Source organism: Barbus barbus, assembly GCF_936440315.1.
Source record: "Barbus barbus genome assembly, chromosome: 3".
In the NCBI taxonomy this organism is placed as follows: domain Eukaryota; kingdom Metazoa; phylum Chordata; class Actinopteri; order Cypriniformes; family Cyprinidae; genus Barbus; species Barbus barbus.
Genome location: NC_136731.1, coordinates 32908190 through 32935073, shown reverse-complemented (window position 1 = coordinate 32935073; position 26884 = coordinate 32908190). Strand labels below are relative to the sequence as shown.

The 26884-nt window shown below is 41.4% G+C and overlaps 2 protein-coding genes across 2 annotated transcripts; both read left to right on the top strand.

The window, feature by feature from the left end:
• prrg2 (proline rich Gla (G-carboxyglutamic acid) 2) lies at positions 1-3361 on the top strand. Its single transcript, XM_079387983.1, has 8 exons — positions 1-320; positions 410-492; positions 1107-1196; positions 1615-1778; positions 1910-1943; positions 2548-2677; positions 2758-2886; positions 3009-3361. The coding sequence occupies exons 3-8, from the start codon at positions 1112-1114 to the stop codon at positions 3049-3051; spliced, it is 585 nt and encodes a 194-aa protein (XP_079244109.1). The 5' UTR covers positions 1-320; positions 410-492; positions 1107-1111; the 3' UTR covers positions 3052-3361.
• A 945-nt stretch (positions 3362-4306) lies between these two features.
• On the top strand, positions 4307-26865 carry prr12b (proline rich 12b). The gene is made up of 16 exons (XM_079387614.1): positions 4307-4479; positions 10990-11144; positions 11308-11469; positions 11604-16075; positions 16211-16429; positions 17505-17579; positions 18171-18948; positions 19037-19527; positions 20543-20659; positions 20779-20912; positions 21536-22191; positions 23138-23257; positions 24447-24544; positions 24664-24795; positions 25521-25616; positions 25708-26865. Exons 1-16 carry the CDS (start codon positions 4397-4399, stop codon positions 25843-25845), a joined length of 7926 nt encoding a protein of 2641 aa, XP_079243740.1. The 5' UTR covers positions 4307-4396; the 3' UTR covers positions 25846-26865.
• Positions 26866-26884: the final 19 nt, after the last annotated feature.

Sequence of the window (26884 nt, the reverse complement as noted above, 5' to 3'; positions counted from 1 at the left end):
GATCCAATCCAGGCGCAGTTGAAACCGGAAGCTGCTGAAGGTGCACTGGGGAGTGTTGTTTGTTTGTTTTTTTAAATGACAGATGATAATAACATTTTTGAACATTAAACTGAGATATATTCAGCACTTAGATACAGCACTAAAACTTACTGATACTAATGTTTTTTCGTAATGGGGGCGATTAAAGCACCTTTTATTGAGGTGTTCAGGTAATTCACCGAAACTCTGTCACATCCCACTGCCACTCCTACAAACTATGTTGTCAAACTGGTATGTCTCGAACCTGATGAGTTAAGATGTCGCTTTGAATGTGAACACAGGTGAATATATATGGAAGAATTTCAATGAAAAACATCGAACATGTGAATTCCGTGCATTCGAACTCTTCATCTACTGCCATAATTTACAGCACCTAGGCAGGGAATCTCTGGAGAATTCTGAAAGTACTTTTCTTTTAACGTTTCCTTCTACGGAGCACAAACGTGTGTCAAGGTAAGCGGGCGGTGACCCATGCCGTTTTTTCTTTAGACGCAGTTTTGCTTTCTTTTCTACTTTCTGGCGTGCGTTTTGTGGTACAGCTTGTTTTCTGAATGAATGGGCAGATATGCACTATTTACTTACTCTACTTAAAAATACAAAAATATTGAGTCATTCCCTCGTGTTACCACAATTTTGTCAGTGTGGTCCATTTAAGTTGCAGTGTTGAAACTAAGATAATAAACGGGTATTATGTCTATGTAGGCCTAATCTTTTTTTCTTTAATATAAAAGATAAGTTTTAGAATTTGTTAATGTAAAAATTGTGTAATATAACTTTTGTTTTGTTTGTTTACTGGTTTTTATTGTAGCCTACTTGTTATACTTTTTATTGTTCTTGCCATGAAAATAGCCTAAGATGCTGACATGGCATTAAATATATACTACTACTTAATATAAAAGAAATAATATTTGCTTTTGAGGAAGTGAAATGACCGATAGAGGACGACATTGTAAAAGCCTTTTCGTATTATTCAATATTTTTGTGACGAATTCTTGTATTTCCTCCAGATGGATTTATCAAAACATAGCCTGTTAATCTTTGTAATATTCTGATGTTATTTCGAACAGGCACAATGCTGGGATTTCCAGCGATATGTTTCAGCTTGATATCCTTGCCTCATCTTGTTTGGGGCAGAGCGATCTACAATGAAAATGATGGTAAATGATAAACTTTAAAACACTTTTTAATTGCCAGTGTTTGAAATGCTTTGGGTTTATCTTTTATTATTGCTAATTATTTAGTATTATGGTGTTTTTTTGTTTGGGGGGGGGGGGGGGGGGGGGGGTTGGTTTACCTCCCTGTGAGCTCATTCAAATCAAGGACTTAGACCTCTTAGATCTAATTTACATTAAACATTGATGTATTGCAAACATTGGTAGGTTTCATACTCTGAATGCAACATAATTAAATTGTATCTATTTATTTTAATGCTTTGTATTTTTAACTATATATCTTTCTGGTTAACTGTCATTTTATTACCATTCCTGCATATTGTTCTGTTGCTTGTGTCTGTAATAAGTTTGTTTGTAGTGTGTAGCTGACTCTCATTATGATACATATTCTCGTGTTCCTCAGTGTTCCTAGAAGAGAAGCCAGCAGGTTCATTTCTTTCCCGTAAACCGTTGTATAACAGTTGGGATTTTGAGTTAGTGGTTCCTGCCAATCTACAGAGAGAATGCATAGAGGAAATATGCTCATATGAAGAGGCCAGAGAGGTGTTTGAAGATGACATACAGACGGTAAGAAAAAGAGTGTATACAAGAGAAAGTGAACACAACGGAAGCATGCTATAGCCACTATGTGATGAGATGAAAATAAAACGATGGTTTAAGCACAGTTACTTGATGCTATTTATTTTGTTTTCCAACAGGCCAAATTTTGGGAAAGCTATGTCAATAGTCATGGTAAGGTTTTTTTTATTTTATTTTTAAATAATGACTTTTCCATTTTATAGATATATTTAAAGATATGGACATTGAACATTTAAAATAAATTTTCAAATAAAAATGTCAATTGAAAGTCTCATTCTTAGTCTTACTGCACTGAAGCAAGCAGCCTTCACTTTTAAAATGGTGCTTTTATGGCACTGCTTTGGGAACCTTTATTTTTAGGATGTCTTGCTAGCTGTCATCATAGCGTAATCCAGGGGTCACCAGACACGGTCCTGGAGGGCCAGTGTCCTGCAGAGTTTAGCTCCAACCCTAATCAAACACACCTGAAGTAGCTAATCAGTGTCTTAGAAGGTATACTTGAAACTTCCAGGCAGGTGAGTTGAGGCAAGTTGGAGCTAAACTCTGCAGGACACAGGCCCTCCAGGACCAAGTTTGGTGACCCCTGGCGTAAGCAAATGCAAACTACAAATATTATGAGTTATGTTATTCTGAGACCCTAGGCCTGGGAAGAAACACAGTATTTTCAACATTTTATCCAAAAAGGAATAACGGGATCACTAAATAAACAATTAAAATGTGTACTGGTTGAGAATGATGACCTGATTGTTTCCTACAGAGTCTTCACCCCCAGTGGATGTGTCTGGTTTGGTAGCTGGCATTGTGGCTGTTGTAATAACAGCAATTATAGCCACTGTGTTGGGCATATATTGCTACAAGAACAGAGGCAAAAATTCAAGAGGGGGCAGGTAAGTGCATGCTATCATTACCACAGCAATATATATGCCCTTTATGCAGTAATATCACACTGTTTTCTGCATCTTCACAGTGTTCCTGTGGATGGGCAGCCAATACCGGAGTCTGTGCCCTTGGCTAACAGGGCTCCAGGTCTCCCCTCTTACAATGAGGCTCTGGGCCACAGCGGCCAGCATGATGCACCTCCACCGCCGTACTCTGGGTAAGAGCACTGGATGGCTTGTTTGTACATTGTAAACAAAAGTGATGCAGTGCTTGCTATAAAATTATTTTGCGCTGCATGTTCAAAATATGTTTTAAAATATGCATTTTTGCTCTTTACAGGGATACTCCATCTGAGCCACCACAAACTCAAGAAGAGGAATGACAAAGACATGATGATGATGTTGTTGTTGTTTTTAAAAATGTGGGAGGGGGAGAGGGGTGATACAGGGTTTTACTGGTGAAAAAGTGCATCTTCGGTCAGTAGATAATTTATTATACTTTTGCTACATGTTCAGCGGTTAACCCTATTTCTTTAGAATTGTTTTGCTACTATCGTCATGGAACACAGTTTCAGTGTGAATGTTGTCAATATTGTCATGAATCAGGTTTGTTCATTTTTTAAAAAGACTTATCAAATGGAATTTAATTTTCATTATTAATAAAATAAATAAAATGTAGACAAGCTTGAATTTGATTGCTACTTCGACTGCGTGAAGCAACAGCGCGCGCGACGCTTAAATCGATTCCAGTATTTAGTTGCTGCTGTCACTCATCTTTCACAGTCTCGGTGCGCACCGCTGTGCACAGACCATACTAGAGAGAGCGTCCCATACTCAGTAGTGCCTCTGTGCTGTAACAAGGCGGCAGTACGCACGAGACTTCCAGACAGACTGCGTATGTGTGAGAGTGACAAGCGAGTCGGCAGAGGGGGGCGTGTGTGGATATGTTTATGTGTGTGAGCCTGTTAGTCCACTCTTAAAAATGGCGTCTTCTTGGCTAAATACCTGAAAATAGCGAGTTGAATCCCGTGCGTTGGTAACATTTATGCGCGGCACTGAAGCATGAAACTGGTCCCTTGCATATTTCTTGAAACTTCGTGGATTTTATTTAATGAACCTAACAAGCCACTTTGTTTCTGACGAGGAGGTAGCCTACCGTCCCGCGTATATTTATCCAATCCATGATGTAAATATTTGGGACGCAACAGCTGAATAAAAAAGAAAACGCGCACTCGGTTGACTACTATTTATAGAGACCTAGTATCTCACCTTTTTGTGGCAATGCAGTGCGCGAACAACTAAATAGGCTACAATCAAGCACGTGTCGTGGGTGTAACAAGCAATGGCATCAGAATTAGACATGCAGTGCATCAGCCGCGTTGCTGTTTCTGCTGCGAAGGACAATAGGCATCGAGATATATAAGAGGGCAAAGGAGGGGAGGGGAGGCAGAAACCGGATTTTTTGTGGTGGCGGTGGTTGGTGTAATACTTCACCCCCCCGCCTCCCCTCTGTATCCTCCATCTCCCCCTCCTCCTTCTCCTCCCTCCATTCCTCTCCCCCTCTGAGCTGGTCCTATTCTTGAGGACTTGCTTGTGAAACGGGAGAGATAAACAGACATTGAGCGCAGAGGAAAGGACACGGGGAGTGATAGTGTGTTAGAATTGAGGAAATACCTCCCTCCCCTTCCCCTGTCTATCTCTCCATCTTCATCCCTAGTCTCTTCTTTAATGGATAGAAATTATCCTGGCACAGGATTCGGTGATCTGGGCGCTGGAACGGGATGGAGTTACGAGAGATCGGCGAAGGCAAGGTAAGGCGCCTGTGCAAGTACACTTCTCCCATGCACTGGATGCATAAATATGCTTAGCTGGCTGTAACAATGCCCATGCCGACGGACGCAATGCAATGCATGTTCCCACTCTCGCTCCCAGTGCTGTGTTCATTCACCACTTCCATGCGTTATATTGTCGCTGGCTCCACGTACAGCCATCAGTATTGTCATTTCTGAGGGAGGAGGGGGTGTCTTGAAAATGCAAGGAATGCGATTGAGAGTTAATGCGTGATACGGAAGGTAGACTGAGACAGAAAAGGGGAAAGGGGCGAAAAGAGGGGGGATGGGATGATGTTGCTAGCTAGCTTGCTTGCTAGCGTATTATCAAAAATGAAAAATCAAACCTTCTGCCTTGGAGGCGCACCAAACCTGACATTGCATGCCGTACTTAAATACACGCTAATTCGGCGCAGCGAGTAATGCACGCCACAAAACGCACGTTGACAGCGTTATTTCGGAGGCAACCAATTAGAAGCAGTCGCACATATATTTTTGGGGATGAAATGGTCGCTAGCTACTGTATTCTGCTCATCTCTGTAGCTAACGCGTATTAGTCTGTTAAATCGAATAGGGTTTATTTTGGAAATGCACATTTTGAGTTAAATCAGAATTTATTTTTTAGATTTACTTGAACGTTAAATGACAAAATGCAGAGGTGAAGTTCCTTACAGACAGCATGTATAATTCAGCTACACGTCACAACACTGGCTGTATATTATACGCTTACTTGTATGAACAATCTCTGCTGCTAATTCGTAGTAAAAAAAAAAAGCAAAAACAAACTTTGCATAGCCTATCGGAGAAATAGCATATCTGTTGTTGAGGATACTGTCGTTTTACTAGTCTCTTGGCAATGTACCAAATAGTGTGTAGTGTTCCTCAGTGAAATTACAGCGTGACCGAGACGTGCACACTGTAAACATAAACGTAAGACGCACTGCTAACGTATTTGCAGCCCACCAGCAGAAAAGACTGTCAATAAATACTTACTGCATATTGTTTTTTTTTCTTCTAAATATCCACTGAGATTTGAAAGAACTAATAAAATGACCTGACAAACCTTAGTTTTACATTGCCTAGCCATTAAATCAATGCGGGAAAAATTAGGCTTGCTCAAAAGGGGTGATGCTTTCAGGAAGTGTTGCATTGCAATATTTAAATAGCGATGAAATATTCTGTTGCTAAAGTTACCTGAAAACGGGAATGTTACGGTGTCGTGCTCTACGTTACGTACGCGTTTCACTATTTTCGCGGCCTACTTACAGTTCAAAGGCGCACCTCTATATACTTTATCAGTCGCCGTGACAACCAAATCAATCTTAGCAGCTTACAGAGCGCGCGTGCAATCATTCCTGGTGGCGTTAGTGTCTCGCGTTGCATGTATGGAGTCATTCGTACAGTTGGGTGCACACCTACAGCATAGTTTACCCTATTGTTATATGGGCACGGGAAGTGAAATAATAAGACATTTGAATTATGATAATTTAGCTGTATTATGCGATACGGTGGAATCTATGCTTCTATCCGTTGTATTTGCAGACTACTTTCTATTTAAAAAAATATTTTATTCAAGGTTGTATTTAATCTTTATTATTATTTACACAAATGCAAATAAGTTCTGGTGCCTGTTTGTTGTCTGTGCCAGTGTAAAGAGGTATTTTCATTTGTGCATTGCAACACATTTGGAGTGGCTCCTTTTTTTCTTGCATGACAGGACAACAATAGGGCTATTCTTTTGAGCGATCATTCCTAGATGTGTGGAAACCCCTGTGTGTATGTATGAGGAATTCCAATCACACTCCTAAAAAAGGATCACAAATGCTGTGTGTGGTCAGAGTTTTTCTAACATGTAACATTCCCCTGATATTCTGCGAGCCTGCATCCCAGTATCCCTAGCTGACTCTTAGCAAGTCTGAAGAGGAATTGTTCTATTTTCTGTCGGAATCTTTAATATTGTGTTTCTGACTTGAGAGCATCTCTGTTGAGTCATAGGCAGATTGATAGAATCCAGAATCTTAATGAGGAATTCAGGCTTATGATGATGGACAAGCTTCAGTGCTGCTGCTGCAGAGGCTGAAAAGCATCCGCAGAATAAAATGAAATGAAACGCTTTTGTATTGAATCTCTCTTGTAGTTTTCCCAAAAATTGCTTCTGCTTTTGAATGAATATTAGACAGTGAGACTGCTGCTTTGGGTCATTGGAAGCATAGCCATTATGCAATGATGAAACACTGAGAAGTGGTAAATTAGCATAAAATAAAACAAAATGACAGTGGGGTCTGTGTAGGACACCACATTTGGCAATATTGGATCTTATATTAAGAAATGTTGTTGCGTGTGTTAATATTAAACGAGAATAAACAAAATGAAAGCACTGTTGCTTAGCAAGACTTCTGCGCACTGAATCTTGGTTATGAAGACAACAAAGGCATACTCCATGATGGCAAGGTTCACCAGACCCTGTATCCTTCTTAGGGTAGCGTGCATCCAGCACACACCTCTGCACGGTTCTAATGGAGATTAATGGCCATGATTGAGTTCCCCATCAGGCTGTAAACATTTTGCACCTGTTGGGTGCAAAATGCCTGTGTAATTAGGAGCAGTCTTGTACAGTGGATTCAGTCAAGCTTTCTAATTTAACCCTTCCCTTTATTTTTTTCGATTTCCTTCCATTGTTTTATTTTTTTTGTGTGTTTCACCTTTTCCCTATTATTCTTTTTCCCTCCATTGTCAAATTATGCTTAATCAGCTCAAGAACAGGCACAATGGCAGGAGGTGAGAGGTTTAACAGGATTAATTGATTGACTGAAGGTGTAAGACAGCATGATGAAAGAAGTGAGAGAGGAGAGACTGAGAGGAAGAAATTACTGAATGTAAAATAGTTTTAGTGTGATCCAAATGTATAAAATAAAATGGTATATGTTTTTAATATTACATTGAATTGTTCTATTTTTATTGTAGTATCAATTAAATATTATAATACTAAAACAAAGAAAATGTATTTGAAGGTCACTAATTAAATTTAAAAAGCAAAAATCAATGAGCAAAACTTTAGCTCAGCCCTGCTAAATTCAGTGTCAAACCAAAACCATTTATCTTCCCTATTGTGACATTCATATCCATGTGACATGGCTTATCGAATGAGAATAAATGTTGGACAGGACTTGTTTTTGTCCATTGGTAATTGATTGGATTGTTGATCATTGTTTTGCTAATTGCTGCGATCTCATATGAGTGACAGGTGGCTGGAGGGAGGAATTATTGTCCAGTCCTGGTGCACACGCGATCAGAGAAGAGATGCTGTTGTGAGGGGGAGGGGAAGGAAAAGTTAATGTTTATGATGAAAAATTATGAGTGCATATGAATTTTAAAGATGTGCATGGGTAAATAATTTCTTATAAACAATGCAATATTCCATAAAAATATAAGCAAATATGAAATTCTGCATGAAACTTCTCACTCATTGTTATGCTGATGATATAATTTGTAATAAAAGCATATTGAATTAAAAGCAAAATAGACTCAGAAAGTTGTCTCATACTTTTGAACCCCATTGTTTGTACGATATCCTTCATTTTACCTTATTCTTGTGAAGTTCATCATCTATTCCCTGATCGTCTCTGCGCTGCCTCTTTGGGATTAAGAGCCAATTACTGTCCAAATCCTATCAAACCTCACATTACCTAGAAGTGAAACTGCTTCCTTTGGTTGCACAGAATAATTATTTCATGTACATGAATCTCACATTTGAAGAGGGAGTACTGATGCTATGATGCATTACTTATTTATGATGAAAAGACATTCAGTTGGAGGAGAAACATCTGCTTGTCAGGGTTCATATGTATTTTAGGGGACGTCGTGGCCTAATGGTTAGAGAGTCAGACTCGTAATCCAAAGGTTGCGGGTTCGAGTCTCGGGCTGTAGGTGGGGGGAGTGAATGTCCAGCGCTCTCTCCACCCTCAATACCACGACTGAGGTGCCCTTGAACAAGGCACCGAACCCCCAACTGCTCCCCGGGTGCCGCAACATTGGCTGCCCACTGCTCCAGGTGTGTGTTCACGGTGTGTGTGTGTTCACTGCTGTGTGTGCGCACGTTGGATGGGTTAAATGCAGAGCACGAATTCCGAGTATGGGTCACCATACTTGGCAGTATGTTACTTCACTTTATTTAATTTATTTAAAATGATCATTCATATCTTGATGGTCCTTTTTTAATGCCATGTGTCACTTTTGCATGGTACTATGACTCTTAACAGCTTTTAAAGCAGTGACTCAGCTTATCTACAATGCTTGCCTTGTTCAGCATAACCTGAGACAATCTCACAAAAGAATCGGTATCAAACAGAAGCGGCCATGTATCAAAACATCATAAGGGTACTTTTGTCATGGCACTGTATATTATGTATTATGCCAGAGGTACAATCAGTGAAGCAGTTGGCCGCCGGGATGTGCGCTCTCACTCATGCATTTAAATGTTTAACCCAGTTCATTAGAGCCTTTATCCAGTTAATTACACGAGCCTTGTGCCTCCAAGATGAGGGTGTTTTTAAGAGATGGACATGCTCCCAGATGGAACCCCCTCAGGATGGACATCAGTTGTCTTTGTCACATTTATTAGGGTCTTTTGAGAGACACGTATTCCGGTGACTATATTGAGCCCAGGAGTCTATTTATTGGAGAATGACAATATAAATCTAGCCTTGCATCCTGTCGGGACTGAATTGGGAAGTAGGCCTATGTAATGGGCGGCTGTGCTTTATAGATTGTATAGATTTGTTTAGGTAATTCTTCGAATATTACACTCGAAGATGTAGGTTTGAATAAGGTCTTTCTTTAATAGGTTTTAAAATAGATTTTCTGGTCCACTCCACCGCTTCTGTTGAATGACACCCACCCCCTCATCACGCACTCACTCAGTATGTGGTGTCTGTGGCTTCCCACTCTGGTCTCAGTGTGAGAGGGATCTAGACTAACTGAGCTGTACTCACACTAAGAGCCTGTTGAGGATGGAGGGGAGGGGGTTACCAAGGAAATTCAGTCAGTGGAGAGCTTTTATCAATGAGCGCTCTGTGTCTTACCTCAGCAACATCCTAACCGCCATTGTCAACTGAACTGGCCACTCTCTATGAAAGTGAACAGAGACAGTCTGCAAAGACTGCAAAAGACAGTTGATTGGCTAGCAACAGGCAGTGTGGCCAATCAGAATGCTGAGCTACACTCTGTATCATTGCACATCGTGAAGCGTAGCAGTGGTAAATGTGAGACAAAAAAATGAATTATAATGTGGTCTTGTCATTCATAAGTTGCATATCGATGAGTCCGCATATTTGCCTAATTTATAGATAGGGGAGGCAATATTGAGAATGCTGATAGTATATTTGTTGGCGTGATGATTGCTGTAGATAGTGTCAAAATCAGATCTTGCTGGCGTTTTGGAAGGAGGATGTGGAAGTGAGTAGGCTGATTTAAAGAGCTAATCTTTGTGTGTAATGCCAAGCTGGGTCAACTGATACTCTATACAGGGATTTAGTATGAGTTTAGAGCCCAACAGACTTTTTCACTGTCTGAACAGAGGGGGGAACAATGAACTCCATCCCAATGTCACATGGCTGATTTTTGATACAATACAGTGAGTTATTGTTTGTTTTAGTCCTCCAAAATTACTTTTAAATGAAGAAAACACAAGTGGTTGATGTTTGAGCAGGTAAAAAGAAACACACACACACACAAAAACAAAGTCATAATTAGATTGTACAAAAATTTGGCTGATTGGAAAATTAAATTAGAAATTATTTAATTAGAAAATTAGTGCAATTTTATACTTGCACCCTTTATTTTTAAATTGATCAAAGATACATTAAAAAACACCTACTAAAAGAGCAACAAACAGTGAACAAAAACAATGGTATAATCGAAATTAATTCCCAGTGCTTATTTACTCTCCATCTTTCTCTGCATTGTTATATAACTAAATAAATATACAGCTAAATATTATTGGGAGTTATTGCTTAATAATATATAGTTAGTACAAATTAACAGTAATATTACTACTGTTGATTTGTAATAACTATGTTATTAAGCACACACCACAACTTATTATGCTAAATTATTAATATTAATAATGTTTGTATAATTTAACCTTAGATATGTTGTTTTATTTAAAAATTTCAAATAGATTTTATTCAATTCATTCCCTTATTCAAAATTCTGGCCATATGAGTGTTATAGTATTTAATATATATGCTTTATAATGTGTGTGTTACATTGTGTAAAGTTTTTCTTTTAAAAAAAATTACTTCTCTTATGTATGTATTATGCACTGGCCAATTAGGAAAGTGAGGTTGTGTCAGATGCCCAAATTTCAAATAATGCATAAGAATCTAAACAATTACTCTAGTTTAGTTAACTATTACTCTATAATAGTTTTTGTGTCTGTTTCTGTAACGTTTCCTCTGTCAGTTACCTCTTTTTGAATCCTCTGTTTTTCAGTTTGGTTTATGGGAGCTCCAGATCCTCCCATCCAGACTCAGAACTCCTCCACCGTCAACCTTATGCCACACCACACCCCCTGCAAGGATATGCAACAAATCATCATCCAGGCACCTCTGGACAAGGTGGAGCATGGGGCACAGGGAGGAGCTTAGGTAAGGTCGACAAAATTAATTAGTTAATTACTGGGAAACCTCTGTTGTTTCATCCAGCTTGTTTGAGTATAATGGTGACAGCGCATAAAAACATATTTCTTCAGAAATTGCTTTGATTTAAGACTGTACTGTTAGAATTTGCTTTAATAATCTTCTTTCACAGGGCTCTCAGGCTTGTTTGATACTGGACTACATCATGCCAGTCCCTCAGGACCAGATGCTTCAGTTATGAACTTGATTTCTGCTTTGGAATCCCGAGGTGCTCAGCCACCCCCCTCTGCCTCTTCCCTTCTCTCCCAATTTCGTACCCCCTCTTGGCAAACTGGTTAGTGTTGTGAGTTATTGAATAGAGAATTATCTAATTATGAACAGAAATATATCATGAAATAAATATATAGAATCACCTTATTAACTGCTGAATCATTTTCTTTTTCCTTTGCTTTCTCTCTGTTGCTGTAGCAATGCACACTCCAGCCCCTGCAGAGCTATTCATTTCTGGTGCACTACCTGGCTCTGGCTCATTTCCCTCTTCCTCTGCTCTGTCAGCATATCAGCACCCTGCATCCTTCTCAGGGCGCTCCTTCCCTGGAGTGACCCCATCATTATCTCTGCAGGACACGCATACCTTCAGTCCTACTTCCAACGGTCTCCTGTCACCACATGATCCTTTGCTACACATTAAAACACCCTCCCAGTCAAGTCTTGGCTTTGACCGTCTTCTGTCTTCACAGAGTGGGACTGCTTCATATAGAGGGCCACAAGAGCCCACTAGTGCTCCTCCACCACAAGCACCTGCATCCTCCTCGACACGCCATTTACCGCCTCAGTTTAACCTGCTGTCCTCACAACTGCAGGAACAGTCCTCTCAACTCTACAATTCCTCTGTTTTTTCATCTGCACCCCCTCAACTGCCACAGTCCCAGGAAAGAGCCATCCCCAGGCAAGACAGTGTGATCAAGCACTACCAGAGACCTTCTCCCGGACAGTCTCAACTATCCTCTTCCACACCTCATCCCCTACAACACTATCTTAGTTGTGGTGCATCAGGATATCAACAGATATCACATCATCGGCATGGTTCCTCCATAAACTGTAGCCCACTGGGTGAGCAGAGCCCATCATCTGACCCCAAACCCTCTCCTCGATCAGAGCAGGTATATCGTCCTATTATTCAGCCCCCGTACACCTCCTCCTCAGTCTCCTCCTCAGCTGGCTCGGGTGGTGGTATTGGGAAAACAGGAAAGAGTTCCAGTTCAAGTAGTGGCTACTCTTCCTCTGGCTCTTCCTCATCTCGAACCCCTCACACTCCTCCTTCAGCTTCTTCCACCTCCTCTTCTTCCTCCTCTGCCTCTAATCCTAATGTCTCATCCAGTACCTCCTCTGCACCCTCAAGGCAGCAACCACCACCCCAGTCAGCACCACAACCCCCTCCACCTCCACCTCCAACAGTGTCATCCTCTGCTACGCAGCAGCAGCCACCCAAACCTTGCCTGTCTACATATGGCTCTCCAGTTGCTCCTGTCAAGCCAACTGCTGGCCTTCCTGGTCAAACCCCACCACAGCAACAGTCATATTCACCAAGCCAGCCACCCACCTCTCACTTGCCCCAGCCATATGGAGGATTCAGTTCTCCACAGGCTCAGGATCTTGGTTCCAGCCATGGGGGGTCAGGAAAAGCTTATGGAAATCTTGGAGCTACGGGGCGTTCATTTTCAGCTGAGGTGGTCTATGGCTCTGATTCAGGATATGGTTCTTTGCCACCATCTCTCGGAGGGGCAGGGAGTCCCTCAATGGGTTTCGGTGGTACAGGACATTCACCTGCACTAATGGTGTCTGGAGGTGGTACCGGTACAACAAGCAGTACCACTGGATCTGGAGCAGGTAGTTCAGGAAGTGTGGGGGGTGGTTCAGGTGGTGGTAGTGCTAGTGTAGCAAGTGGTGGAGGATCATACCACCTCCCGGATTCCAGCCCTTCACCGTCAAGTAATTCTGGAATAATCCGCCCAGGTCTGCACTCTCCTGCTCCAACTCGCCCTGCACAATCACCTGGAGGAAATGGAGGCAACAAGTACCTATCCTCAGTTCTTTCCCCAGCATTCCTGGCTTCTCCACAAGGATACTCAGACACAAGGGTGCCACCCCAGCAAACACAGTCTTATCACACAACGCCACCAAAATCTAAGTCTGATTCTGATATGCTTGGGGTAGAAAGATCTCAAGAAGAGGAAGAAGAAGATGAGGATGACTTTTTAATTCAGCACTTATTGGACTCACAGAGTCCAACACCCAATCCCTCCCAGCATCATTCTCAACAAGCTCAGCAAGTAGCCTCACAACAACCGCAGTCCCAGTCCATTACCCAGAGTAGAGATGGAGGGAAGTCTCTCTCTGCATATGAACTGAACAAAGCATCTGAAGAACGTTATCATCTACAGAGTGTCATTCGGACCAATAATACCACCAACAATGTGGCTTCAGTTGCTGCTGGCTCTTGTGGTGCAGGCACAGGCTTAGAGAACCAGTTGGAGATGTCTCTGAAAAAGCAGCAGCAGACTAAGTCTGATAGAGTACTTGCTGGAGCTGGTGCAACTGGAGGTCGAGGTGCAGTTGATTCTTTGTCTCATACTCATTCCCATGGTCAACATGACTCCCTAGGTTCAGTGGTCCACTATGGCAGAGGAGACCCTTACACTCATCAAACACATCAACATCACCCTACTCACCCATCGCACTCCCAACACCCTCAGCATTCACAGCACTCTCACCCCCATTCAATGGCCCACTCACATATAGATCTTAAGAAAGCTCAGGATCCTTCAGAATTACCCTACCTACGAAAGACTCCAGACTTGCAGCAGCGACAGACCCAGTCCTCTCTTGGACTAATGGATTCTCCACCCGACCCATCTCAGCAAACCTCCCAGGCTCACCTTCTCCAGTCTGTCCTTTCACATACCACTCGAAACAAGATGGACAACCAACAGACTCCCTCACAGCAACAACAACACCCAATGAGTCAACAAGCCATGATTGGACCAAATGGGGGATTAGGTACTGGTGGATCTGGAGGAGTTGACACTCAGCCACAGGCCTCTCAACTTCAACTCCAGCTCCAGTCCCAAACTATGGAGGTCCACTATGGACGTGAGGCTCAGAGAAACCAAAGCCAGTCAAGTCAGAATTCTGTTTCACCACTAGACATGCTAGAGAGATCTCTCTCCGGGACAAACAGTCGGGAAGGGCCAGGGCCCACTGAAAGAGTTGGTGCAGGAGATGGGAGCACTGCTGATCATCACAGACAACAGCAGCAACATAGGATGTCCTCACACCATCAATCCCACCACTCTCAACAACCAGCAGCAGAGCTTCATGATTTCTTGTCCGAGTCTGATTTGAGCATGTCAACCCCCTCTCATTTGCATCATATGGCCTCACACCATCCTCCCCCTCATTCCCACCATCAGCCACAGGCACACTCTCACCATCAACATCCTCACCAGCACCCTCACCACATGCAACCATCTTCTGGACCTCCACAGCCCCAATCCCAGCCCAGGGAACAAGAGCCACAGATGGATCAGCTCAAAGAGCATCAATATGACACTGGTAGCCCTGTGGGAAAAACAGCTCAGAACCAGGGTCAAAGCCAAGAGCAGCAACAACGGTTCATGCCACTGACATCTATTTGTTTCCCAGATTCTCTTCTCCAAGATGAGGATCGTTCCTTTTTCCCAGGGATGGAGGACATGTTCTGCTCTGAGGACTACAAGGCAAGTTGTGCTGGAGGAGGTGGAAGTGCTGGACAAGGGAGTCAGGATGGTGTGCCAGAGGCACGTGGAACAGTACAAGATGGAATGGATGTAGTTAAAGCTACAGGTGGTGGTGCATATGACATGATGGGTCATCATGGTGATCAGGGTTATGGGCAGTATTGTCACAGTTTATCTGAATCTGGCAATGGTACTATGCACTTAGATCTGGACCCCTTGAAATCTCATGAACTCCCATCCACTGTAAACACAGAACAACTAGGCTTAATTCAGTCTCAGGGCCCAGGCCTTGGGATGGGCAACACGGGACATGCAGTGGACGGAACTGGAAACAAAATGATGGGCTCTGCAGGTGTAGGTAGTGGTCCTGGCACAGCAGGGCTCACCTCACCAATCTTTTGTTCCTCTAGACCTAAAAAACTTTTGAAAACTAGCTCATTTCACCTCCTTAAACAACGGAAAGACCCTAATGCCCAATCACAGGCTAAAAAGAACTATGCTCAAGAATATGAATTTGAGGATGATGAGGATAAAGCAGATGTTCCAGCTGACATCCGCTTAAACAGTAGACGTCTGCCAGACTTGCTTCCTGATCTCGTTTCCAGTTGCAGAAATTCTGGAAGTGGTTCAGGTGTTGGCAGTTTAAGCCCTTTGATGGGTGATTTAGATTTCTGCCACCCCTCAGGGTACCCATCCCTTGGACCTCCTCCACAGCTGCTCCCACATGATGGCCCAAAGAAAAGGGGGAGGAAACCCACCAAACCTAAACGTGAAGGTCCACCAAGACCCAGGGGTAGACCACGTATTCGGCCTCTACCCGAGCCTCCATATTGCAGGAACATGATGGGACCTGGTGGAGAGTGTAAAAGGGGCCGTGGGCGAGGAAGAGGGCGTGGAAGGAAAGATGATCAAATGCTAGAAATGCACAGAGACATGAACAAGGGGCAGAACTACCAACAACAACCACCTCACCTCCATCATCAACCACAGTTACAACAGCACATGCACCACCATCTACAGCAGCACCAGCCACAACATATGCACCAACAGCAGCACCTACATGTACAACAACTTCATCAACACCATCAACAGCAACACCATCAACAACTTGCACAGCATCAGCCTCAGCAACAATACCAGGAACCCATCAAACCAATCAAAGTATGTTAAAGGTTATGATTTGCACCAATGGGAAGAATTATGTTTGTGGGAATAATGGGTCAATGAAACTGTAACAAATGTAAAAGCATGTGTTGATTCAAAGAATAAGTAATTACTTGATTGTTTTCCTACCAGATTAAGCTCCCTATTCCTTCAATGTCCTCATCTGACTCCCTACTGAGGACAGACTCCCTGTCTAGTACAGATCCAGTTTTGTCTGATGGTTCGGTAGGATCTGCACCATCTCTTGGTTTGAGCCCAGGGCCCACTACCAGTGTGGACATGAACAGAATTGACATGAACAGAAATGATATGAGCTGCGGTCAGGAAAAGATGAAGCAGAAACCCCAAGAGGTGAGTCTCAGCTTGCAAAAAAATTTAGTGAATGTTGACATTTAACAGAAATATTTAAATAACTCCAGATGTTCTATGTAAAATGTACAGCAAATGGCAATTCTGTGGTTTTGCATTTTAGGATATTATTTGTTGCAATATCTGTATCCTTTCATAATCCTTAGAAAAATAAATTGTTGTCTTTAAAAATTAGCATAAAGATACACCATAAAATCAGTTCTGCAACCTCACTTTTTGCAACCTAATATGTCCAAAAACATAACAAACAATGTGCTTGTTTATATTGGGTCTTTTTTATGTCCTCAAATGACCTGCAGATTTAGAGCAAAGTTTAGTGGAGGAGGTGTGTTTAGAGGAGGTCAAATATTTTGTGGAAGACCTGCCAGCCCTTGTTGACAGCTGTGATAGATTAATTTTACCAAAGCAAAATGTTTTGCTGAATTTGTTCTTTTTAGTTAAAACTGTTCTTTTCTTTTCTTAAAAGGAGTTTTTAGGAGGCCCTTTAAATTGATTTATCAAGCATATTTATAGTTATTTTTGTTAGCCGTGCACAGCAAGGTTCGACAATATTATTCAGCTGTAGATGGGATTGGTGGGAAGCAGCATATGAAATCAGTTATGATTTATGCAAAAGTAATGTCACTTACTGAGCAGCGACCAAGTTCACTATGAGTAGATGATCAGCAACCTGAGTAGGATCTTGGCAAATACAGAAAAATCTAGATGATGAAATGGTTTGACATAATTTGAAAACTATAGGCTTACATGTCAAAGTCACAAATGTTTTATCCTAAATGGGGAAAGTAAACATCTGCTGTAACATTATGAAATGTTGTCAGACCAAAACCATGTTTCAAAGCATGAAGATTCAATAACTCAACCAACATTTTACAGCCTTAATCAAATGATGCCCTCTTCCATATGTTTAAATTGCACTTATGACATGTCCTCTGTTGCCTCTGCAACAAGTAGCCTCAGGAAAGAAGGGTGGAAGAGCCAGTCTATGGTGTTATGTGTAGATATGTGCAATTTTTTATGTATGTATGTGAAATGTGTATGATTTATGTATCTTCAGATGTCCTGGGAGGGAGACATGGATGACCAAATGACCCCAGAGGCCTGGGCTACCATGCAGAAGCTTTCCAGCTCAGTAAGACTTCAATTCTTATTCAATTTTCCAGGTGTAATTCTGATAGAAAACAATAACCCACTCATATTTTGACCAAAAAACACATTACTAAATTATACATAAAATGTATTTGGATTTCTTTCACACTCAATTATTTTACATAGGAAGCATTGTTCTCAGTATATGCACTTTGCCACTAGAGGGAGCAGAGTACATAGACTAAATGATTGGCAGGCCACCCTGATGAATGAGTTCTTAAAAAATGCAATAAAAGAAAGGGAAAGCGCTGTTGCTAGGGTGGCTGTTGCTAAGGTTACTGATTCATAGTAACCGACATCAACCACCCTGCTATTCAGTAAGGTGTTTTACCTCCTTCTAGATGCACCTAACGTAAGAGAGTGGGACAACAGTGATTATATATCCTAAAGATGTTAAGAAAAAAAGTACATTTTATTACAATTTGTCATTTATTTATAAGCTTTTTTCTGGTTGTTCTTTATTTTTATTTTCCTTTTTTACTATATTTGCCTTCTGCATAAACATTTCAGTGCTATTTGACTCTTATTACTTGTATTTTGCCATCTTTCATTGCTCTGCACTTCTTGCTCACAGACTGAGGAGAAATCTTCAGAGCTGAAGTCAGGTTTTATAACTTCCTTTCTGGATTTCTTGAAAACGGGGAAGAAGCAGCCGGGCACTGAAGCTCCACCTGTGGATGGGTGCACTTCCACAGATTCCTCTTCAGTAAAGGGAGGCATTCGTCCATTATCCCCTCAACCACCTCCTCCTCCACCTCCCCCCTTTGGAGAGAACGAGGGTGATGGAGGCCTGGGTCTCAGTAATTGTCCCTCCCCCTGTAAAAGACTTGACGAGGAGTTCAAGAGGAACCTGGAGACCCTGCCGTCGTTCTCCTCAGACGAGGAAGACTCGGTCAGTAAGAACCAGGACCTGCAGAAGAGCATCTCATCTGCCATTTCTGCCCTCTATGACACGCCCCACAGTCTCTCTGCCATTCCACCTCCTCCTACGCCATCACCGCCCACTCCGCAGACGGTGTCTCTTAACACACCCCCTCCGCCCCCACAACCTGAGTCTGTCCCGCTCACTGAACCTGAGACGGAGATAAACGCGTCACAGGAGCTGGATTCGCTCTCACGGCCCAATCTGCATGAGGAGGCTCATGTTCCAGGCAAAGGTGAGGAACGGGAAGAACCTGTGCAGGAGGTACATGAAGAAATACAGCAGAAAGAAGACAGAAAGACTGAATGTGAGGAGGAAGGAGAGGAGTTGGAAGTAGACAGAAGTGAAAAGGAGGAAGCTGATCACATAAGGACAGAGGAGAGCAAGCTGGAAGAAGAGTATGAAATGCTGGGTGCTCCCCAGGTTGATGGTGAGTAAATTAACATTTCTACAGTCAAATATTACAGTCAATGAAATATTAATTATTTCCTTCTTTCCTCAACCGTATCCCGTTTTAGGATCTGAGCTTCCCCCTGCACCCCCTTCTCCTCCATCTCTTTCTCCTTCTCCCCCAACCTCCTCCTCCCCATCCCCTCTGCCTCCTCCTCCTCTCTCTCTCCCCTCCCCTCTCCCATCTCAAGAAGAGGAGGAGAATCTACAGCAGCAGCAGCAACAGCCACCACTGCATAATTCCCTGCCTCCCAGCCCTTCTCCACCTGCTCTCCCCTCTCCCTCCCCACCTCCGCCCACGCTGCCCCCCTCTGCTACACCCCCACCATCCCCCTCCCCGCTTCCTCCCGAAGAGCTGCCCCAGCCCTCCCCGGCCTCACCCCCCACCCCCGAAGATGCCCCAACGCCTCAGATCACTTCACTGCACCTGGCTAAGAAACAGTCCAACGCAGCCATCACCGGAGAGAGTGAGGATGATGACAGTGAGAGTGGGGGGGAGGGGATCTTCAGAGAGAGGGATGAATTTGTGGTGCGCACTGAAGATATTGGTACTCTTAAGGTAAAAATCACCCTGCTTTTTTGGTTTGTTTTAATAGTATTCTAAGAGTAGAATTAATATTTAGATTTTTGCAGAGATAGTTCACCCCAAAATTATAATTCTGTCATTGCTCACCTTCATTGTAGTCCTATATGACTCAATTTCTTCTGTGGAACATGCAAGAAGATAATTTGAAGAATGCTGGTAACCAAACAGTTTCAATACCCTTTGAGTTATATATTATGATCAAAAATTCTAATGGAAGTCAATGGGAACCAAAACTCTTTGGTTACCATTATTTTTTTAATTGTGTTTTTGTGTTACGCTTAAGAAAGAATGTCATACATGGAATGACATGAAGGTGAGTAATGGATGACGGAATTGTAATTTTTGGATGGATCCTTTTAATAATTGAATTTCGCAATTAAACAGAAATAGCGACTGATCTTTTCTTCCATGGTGCAACGTACATACAAGTGAAACGGATTGTCAAAAAAGAAAAAAATTATGGTGGGGACTTCATTCTGTCTATGTCAGGGGTCTCCAACCCTGCTTCTGGAGAGCTACAGTCCAGCAGAGTTCTGCTCCAACCCCAATCAAATACACCCAAACCTGCTAATCAAAGTGTTCAGGGTAACTTGAAAATTACAGACAGGCATGTTCAAACATGGTTGGAGCTGAGGTCTTCAGAACAGTAGCTCTCCAGGTGCATTGTTGGAAATCAATGGTCTGTTGCTTTATTGAATTTTGAGATGTAGGTGTTGGTGTTGAGATGTTGGGGTTACAGTTAAAACTTATTGCTTAGAGTTGATTGTGGAAGGGCTGGGTTTAAGCAGAATAAATGATTGGAAAAATCTGGTATACATCACCAGTCTGTTGTTTCTGTGGAAGGTCCAGTTATGTCAACAAATTAAGCATGTGCATGGATGAATCGTTCACAATAAGATCTACAACATACATTTACAAAATAGATGAATAAGGAATTTTTATTTAATGCCAATTTAACTAGATGCTCAATTCTCATGGCTTTTCTCAGCTGGCGCTGCAGACCGGACGAGAGCCTCCTCCAATCTGGAGGGTCCAGAAAGCTCTGCTGCAGAAGTTTGCTCCTGAAATCAAAGATGGGCAGCGGCAGTTTTGTGCTACCAGTAATGTGAGTGTGTTTTTGTATTTTGATGAATTAATAGCATGCATTGGATGGCTTGCATGAAAATGTAACACTACACCACCTCCTTAAACTCATGCTATCTGTCCTCCGTCACTCTTTGGCAGTATTTGGGATACTTTGGAGATGCAAAGATGCGTTATCAGCGTTTATATGTCAAATTCTTGGAGAATGTGAATAAAAAGGATTATGTCCGAGTGTGCTCGCGGAAACCCTGGCATCGACCCAGTCTCACACTGAGGTAATTTCACTCTAAATGCACTTCTGGAGCTACTGTGGTCCTGTGCTATATTGCCGTTAATACAGTAGTTACTGTCAATCAAAGAGTTCTGTGATCATTTACTCACCCTCATGCTTTTAAATCCTAAATGCTGTTGCTTTTTCAGGGGAGCGCAGAATTTTTTGAAGAATCTTCAAACAGCTTGTTTCATAAAACAGTTCACAGTGGCCTATGTGTGTGAAAAAAATAAAAACACTAAAAAAAGCACAAGAAATGTAGTCCATCTGACTCATAAGCAGTATTCAAAGTCATCTGCATTCATACGATAGGTTTGTGTGAGAAAGCAACACAATTTAAGTATTTATTCATTGATAATCTTTCAACTGCTGCAGCTCTGTAAAATACTGATGTTATGGTAATTACTGATGTTATGGTAATTGATCTTGAGATATGCGAAAGCTAAGGATATTGGATGTCCAACCTGTGGCTTAGGCGTAAAGCCTAACAGAATTTGTTTTCCACAGAAAAAACCGTATACTGATTTAAAATTTCACAAGGCTGAGTAAATAATCGCAGAATTTTAATTTCAGATTAACTGTCAGTATTTTGTCGTTGCTAAGATGAATGTCTTTCCTTTCTACCAGACGCCAGCCACTTCCTAAACCACAACCTGTACGTAGCTTGACTCCACCTCGCATGGAACGAGAGGATAGAGAGAAAGAAAGAGAGAGACAACGGGAGAAAGAGCAACGGGACCAAAGGGAAAAGGAGAAAGAGAGAGAAAGAGAAAAGGAAAGGGAGCGAGAACGAGAGAGGGAACAGATCGAGAAATCTAGGAGAGAAAAGGAGAAAGAGAAGGAAAGGGAGAGAGAACTTGAAAAGCAAAAAGAGAGGGAGAAACAAAAAGAAAGGGAAAAACAAAGAGAGAAAGAAAGGGAAAAGGAAAAACAAAAGGAGAAGGAGAGAGAAAGGGAAAGAGAGAGGCAAAGAGAAAGGGAGAAAGAGAAGGAAAGGGAAAAACAACGAGAGAAGGAGAGAGAGAAAGAGAAGGAGCGAGAGAAGGAAAAGAAGCTCCAAGAGCGACAAACTCAAGAGAAGCTGGAGAGGAGAACGGCTGTTGTGGAGCGCGGGAGGGTCAAAGAGGAGAAGAGAGTTGTAGAGAAGAGGGTTGACAGGACGAGGACCAGATCTGTGAAAGTAAAGGCAGAACCTCCACCTAAAAAGAGGAAGAAGTGGCTTAAAGAAATGCCCTCTTCATCTGATTCAGACTCCTCCCCTGACCCGCCCAGTGAGGATGAAGGTGTGTATGGCTTGGTTATGGGTGTGCAATATACTGTGTGTGTGGTTTTGCAATATTATGCAAAGCTATCAGCAGCTTCATTCAGTGTAACTTCAGTTTGGGGTAGCAAGATTTTTAAATGTTTTTGAAAGAAGTTTCTTAGCCATTTATTTGATCACAAATACAGTAAAAACATTAGTAATATGAATTGTTGCTTTCAAAAAATTAATATATTTTCAAATGTATCTATTCCTGTGATAGCAAAGCTGAATTTTCAGCAGCCTAACGTTATTCCAGTCTCCAGTGTCACATGATCCTTCAAAATGATTGTTGGTGCTCAAAAGATATTTCTTGATATTTTGTGGAAACCATGCTTTTTTTTTCAGGATTTTTTGATAAATAGAAGATGAAAAAAGGAACTGTCACAACACTGCCATATTTGAAAATGTATTACATCCTCGCTGAATAAAAGAATTCTGTTCTTGAAGTAAAAACCATGATATGTATATATGGCAATATTTCAGTACCACTATATATATCATAATACCATGGTGTTACTTTTTTAATACCATTCAGTATTTTACAGTGGTTCCAGCACAGTATCAGGTTTGTCACGGCACTCAAAAGACTCAAAAGCATACTAGTAACAGCAAACTACTGTTCAATTTTACATATGGTAAAAATTGTATTGCTATAATCCAGAGGTCACCAGACTCAGTCCTGGAGGGCCGTTGCCTGCAGAGTTTAGCTCCAACCCTAAATAAACTCTGCAGGACACTGGCCCTCCAGGTCCAAGTTTGTAGACCCCTGCTATAATCTGTCTATAAACCAGGACACTGTATGAGATTATGGACACTGAATTTAGTTCATTTTGCATTTCTTTGCAAATTGTCGAAGTGTGTGTGAAAGTATTTTCTGGTGTGTGCCTTCTGGTTTTTCACGTGTTTTGCATCTGTTTTATCTTCAGTATCCACACGGAGTGGGATAAACAGTCGGGCCATGAGAGAGATGTTCCGCAGTTATGTAGAGATGCTGGTCAGCACTGCTCTGGACCCGGACATGATCCAAGCTCTTGAGGACACCAACGGTGAGCACTCAACTTTAAGTTAAATACAAAGTGCATGTGCGGAGGATTGGGTGGAGTGATTAAGGGAGAGAAGGATGGAGAGAATAATGAAAGAGGAGGTTACTAAAGCAAAGGAGGCAGAGAGAGAGGACAATGAAGTGAGACTGGAAGAATAATGACAAGCAAAAGATGCTTAGAAAAGAGGAGTGGAAAGTCACAGTGACTAATGAAGGCTGTTAATATAAGTTTCATTAAATTATGTTTTTAGGCCAAAGATGTTATTAGGCCTAAGTGAAGTGACATACTGCCAAGTATGGTGACCCATACGTACGCTGCATTTAACCCATCCAACGTGCACACACACAGCAGTGAACACACACACACCGTGAACACACACCCAGAGCAGTGGGCAGCCATTTTATGCTGCAGCGCCCGGGGAGCAGTTGGGGGTTCGGTGCCTTGTTCAAGGGCACCTCAGTCGTGGTATTGAGGGTGGAGACAGCGCTGGACATTCACTCCCCCCACCTACAATCCCTGCCGGCCCGAGACTCGAACCCGCAACCTTTGGATTACAAGTCCGACTCTCTAACCATTAGGCCACGACTTCCCATCTTAAATGCGAAGATATCTGTAACATATTGTAGCAGTGATTAAACCTGTTCCTATAGATAAAGTTGCAAAAATCATCTAACACTATTTTAAACAGCAGTTTGCCAATTCTTTTGCTAGTTAAATCTTACTGTTCAAAAGTTACCCTTTTTTTTGTGAAATTTGTAGTTTTATTCAGCAAGAATACAGCTAATTGATCAAAATTGTCTGTTATATAGTTACATTTTTGTGACTTCTCAAATAAATGCATTTTTTAAACTTATTTTACATTCATAAAAGAAATAAAATGATAAAAGGATCATAAAATTCTAAAAAGAAAAAAGTATAATTTTCCAGAATAAAAATATTTGGGGTTTCAGTGTTTCTTTCAAAAACAAAACAAAACAAATGATAAAACCCAACCCTAAACCTTTGAACGGAAATAAAATATTTATAGTTGCGTTATTTATCACATTGCAGGACCATTTAAAATGAACTAGAGAAAAACTTAAGATGCATATATTCTATAATCATATAAATGTGAATCTTAAGTAATGATGTTTTTCAGTTTAATAACTCAATACCAATGCATTACCACTGGCTCCTCCCCTTTTGTCCTCAGATGAGCTTTATCTCCCTCCCATGAGAAAGATTGACAGTATCCTCAACGAACAGAAACGAAGGCTGTTAAGAAGGCTCAACATGAGTGTCCAGCATCAGGTGACACTGGCTTTCAGTGATACACAAATGCATTCCTCTTGTACGCTAGACATCTTGATTTGTGTTTTCTGAGGAACATGTCTGGCAGTCTCTCACTCTCCCTCTTTGCCATTCTGTAGGAGGCGCTGCACATGTTCCCTCAAATGACAGCAGACCCCCTAGACTCTGGAGCGGTTAAAGTGCACCTGGGTGGAGAGAGTTACAACCGCAAAACCCTCAACAGAGTCAAAAGGAGCCTTCCCAAACAGCAGGCATGTTGTATAGCATACACTATTGTTTCTCACATAATTAAGCCATTTAGTAAGAAACCGCGAAAGTGTTTGGGCACTTTAGCCATACCTAAAAATATATATCTAGCTATATCAACCATAGGCCCCTAAATCGAATCAAATTGTAATTGTATCGCAGCATGTTTTGAGTTATCGGCAAATATTGTATTGCTGGGTAAGAGAATTGATTTCAGATTGTATCATGGCGAAACTTTAAATTTACTACCTCTATTGCATTATATGACAAAATAAAAAAAACAACAGGCATTGATTTTAAAGAAAGACAGTTCAAGCCTAATTTTTCATTTATTTTTTTTTATCAGTTTTTAAATGTTAGTTGATTAAATGTCGTTGTGGTGAATTTAAACTGTGATTTCTGACCATGTTTTTACTTTCTGACCATTTGTTTGCAGATGACAAATGATTTGATGTTTTGTTATATAATGCAATGAAGATATTTTGAAAAATGAGAAGAGATTTTGAAGACTGTTTTAAAAATTTTTGTCCCTATAAAAAAAGTCAGTTGTATCCAGAACGACATTTGACTTTCATTTTCATTTTTCCAAACATGAAAGAACGTCATACAGGTTATTTGGTGAACTGTCCCTTTAAGTGTCCAAAAGTCATTGAATTCTAATAATACATCTGTCTTGAAATCTTTGATCTCTCTTTCTTCACTTGTAACCCCATCTCTCTTTGCTTGCCAGGACCTGAAGCTGTCAACAGAGACTTGTCGAATATACAGTCTCTATCACTCTCTCCATCACTACAAATATCACACATTTCTGCACTGTAAAAAAGAGGTAAGAGGATATATGAGCTTATTCGAGAAATGCAACACTGTATCCGTGTATTAGCCTGTTAAAACCCTCGCCTCTCTTTCTCCCTCCTCAGACGGACAGCATAGAACAGGCAGCTGAGGAGGATCCAGGCCAGGAGGAGGTGGTTCAGCAGTGCATGGCCAACCAGGGCTGGCTAGAGACTCTGTTCAATTCCTTCATTGAACTGCTGACGCTCAGCACCAAGGCTTAAGATTCAGCTGTCGACGTTCCAAGCACGTCCTATTTGGAGAAGGGAGAAACTCCTCTCTCTTAAACAAAATCCGTGCACCTCCAGGTTGCAGGAAAATTAGATTTTCCTTTGCAGAATGTGTAAGAGCCACTGGCGGTTTAAGCTGTTGCATTTTAACATAATGTTTTTGTAAAGCTTTCATTCCTCTCTGTTTCATTATGTGTCAGCTCCTTGCGACGGGAGCCACAGGGAGACGGTATGAAAAAAATGAAAAAAAAACAAAAGAGTGAGAATGTGTAAAGACAGTTGTCTGCACAGAGATGAATAAAGATAGTGCCAAAGGGAACAGGGTTGAAAACCTCACTGGCCAGCAGTGCTTTGGCAGAGGTGAGCTTTCAATGCTATGTTCCATGCACACACTTATATATAAATATGTATTATGAACAATTATGATTTGTATTATTTATACATGGACATTTATACATGGTTACCTCCCAAAGCTGGGTAGGTTTGCTGTTATTATTTTGAATAATAATAATGCTCATGTTTTATGAGGGTGTACATGAAATGGACCACCCGTAGCCCCCTATTCTTCCTGTCCCCTAAGCTGAAGGACAAGGCGGACAGGATGCAGACAAAAGAGCGGGGTCAAAGCAGTGTGTAGTTCCTTTTTTGTCAAAAAATAGAGCAAAAGAAAAATGTATTTAAAATAACAAAAAAAAAACTTTCTGTTTGTTCTTCAAAAGAAAATGCGGAAAAAGAGGTGTATTTGTTCGTTTTCTCAAAGAAAACACGACGGTGCAGAGGGATATAATAGTTTTAAAGCGTGCAAAATGTCTGTGTTTACTGTTTGTTTTTTTATCTGTTGGTTGTTTACTACGATAATTATTATTGTTATTATTATTATTATTATTTTGGAGGTTTGCTTTTTTTCTCTCTTCTGTAAATATTGTACAGTTGCTTCAGTCTCTCTCTACCTGTCCCTCATCTGTACATGAATCCTCCTGTATTTGACAAACACAAATAAAAAAAGAAAAACGAGTTTATGAAAATGATGCAT

Bases quoted from the DNA above. Each gene is read 5' to 3' on its own strand.
- prrg2 (XM_079387983.1), top strand. From the start codon at position 1,112: ATGCTGGGATTTCCAGCGATATGTTTCAGCTTGATATCCTTGCCTCAT. The intron at 1,197-1,614 runs GTAAATGATAAA...CGTGTTCCTCAG, and splicing joins GATCTACAATGAAAATGATG to TGTTCCTAGAAGAGAAGCCA. The intron at 2,678-2,757 runs GTAAGTGCATGC...GCATCTTCACAG, and splicing joins AAAAATTCAAGAGGGGGCAG to TGTTCCTGTGGATGGGCAGC.
- prr12b (XM_079387614.1), top strand. From the start codon at position 4,397: ATGGATAGAAATTATCCTGGCACAGGATTCGGTGATCTGGGCGCTGGA. The intron at 17,580-18,170 runs GTAAGACTTCAA...TCTTGCTCACAG, and splicing joins TGCAGAAGCTTTCCAGCTCA to ACTGAGGAGAAATCTTCAGA. The intron at 23,258-24,446 runs GTGAGCACTCAA...TTTTGTCCTCAG, and splicing joins AGCTCTTGAGGACACCAACG to ATGAGCTTTATCTCCCTCCC.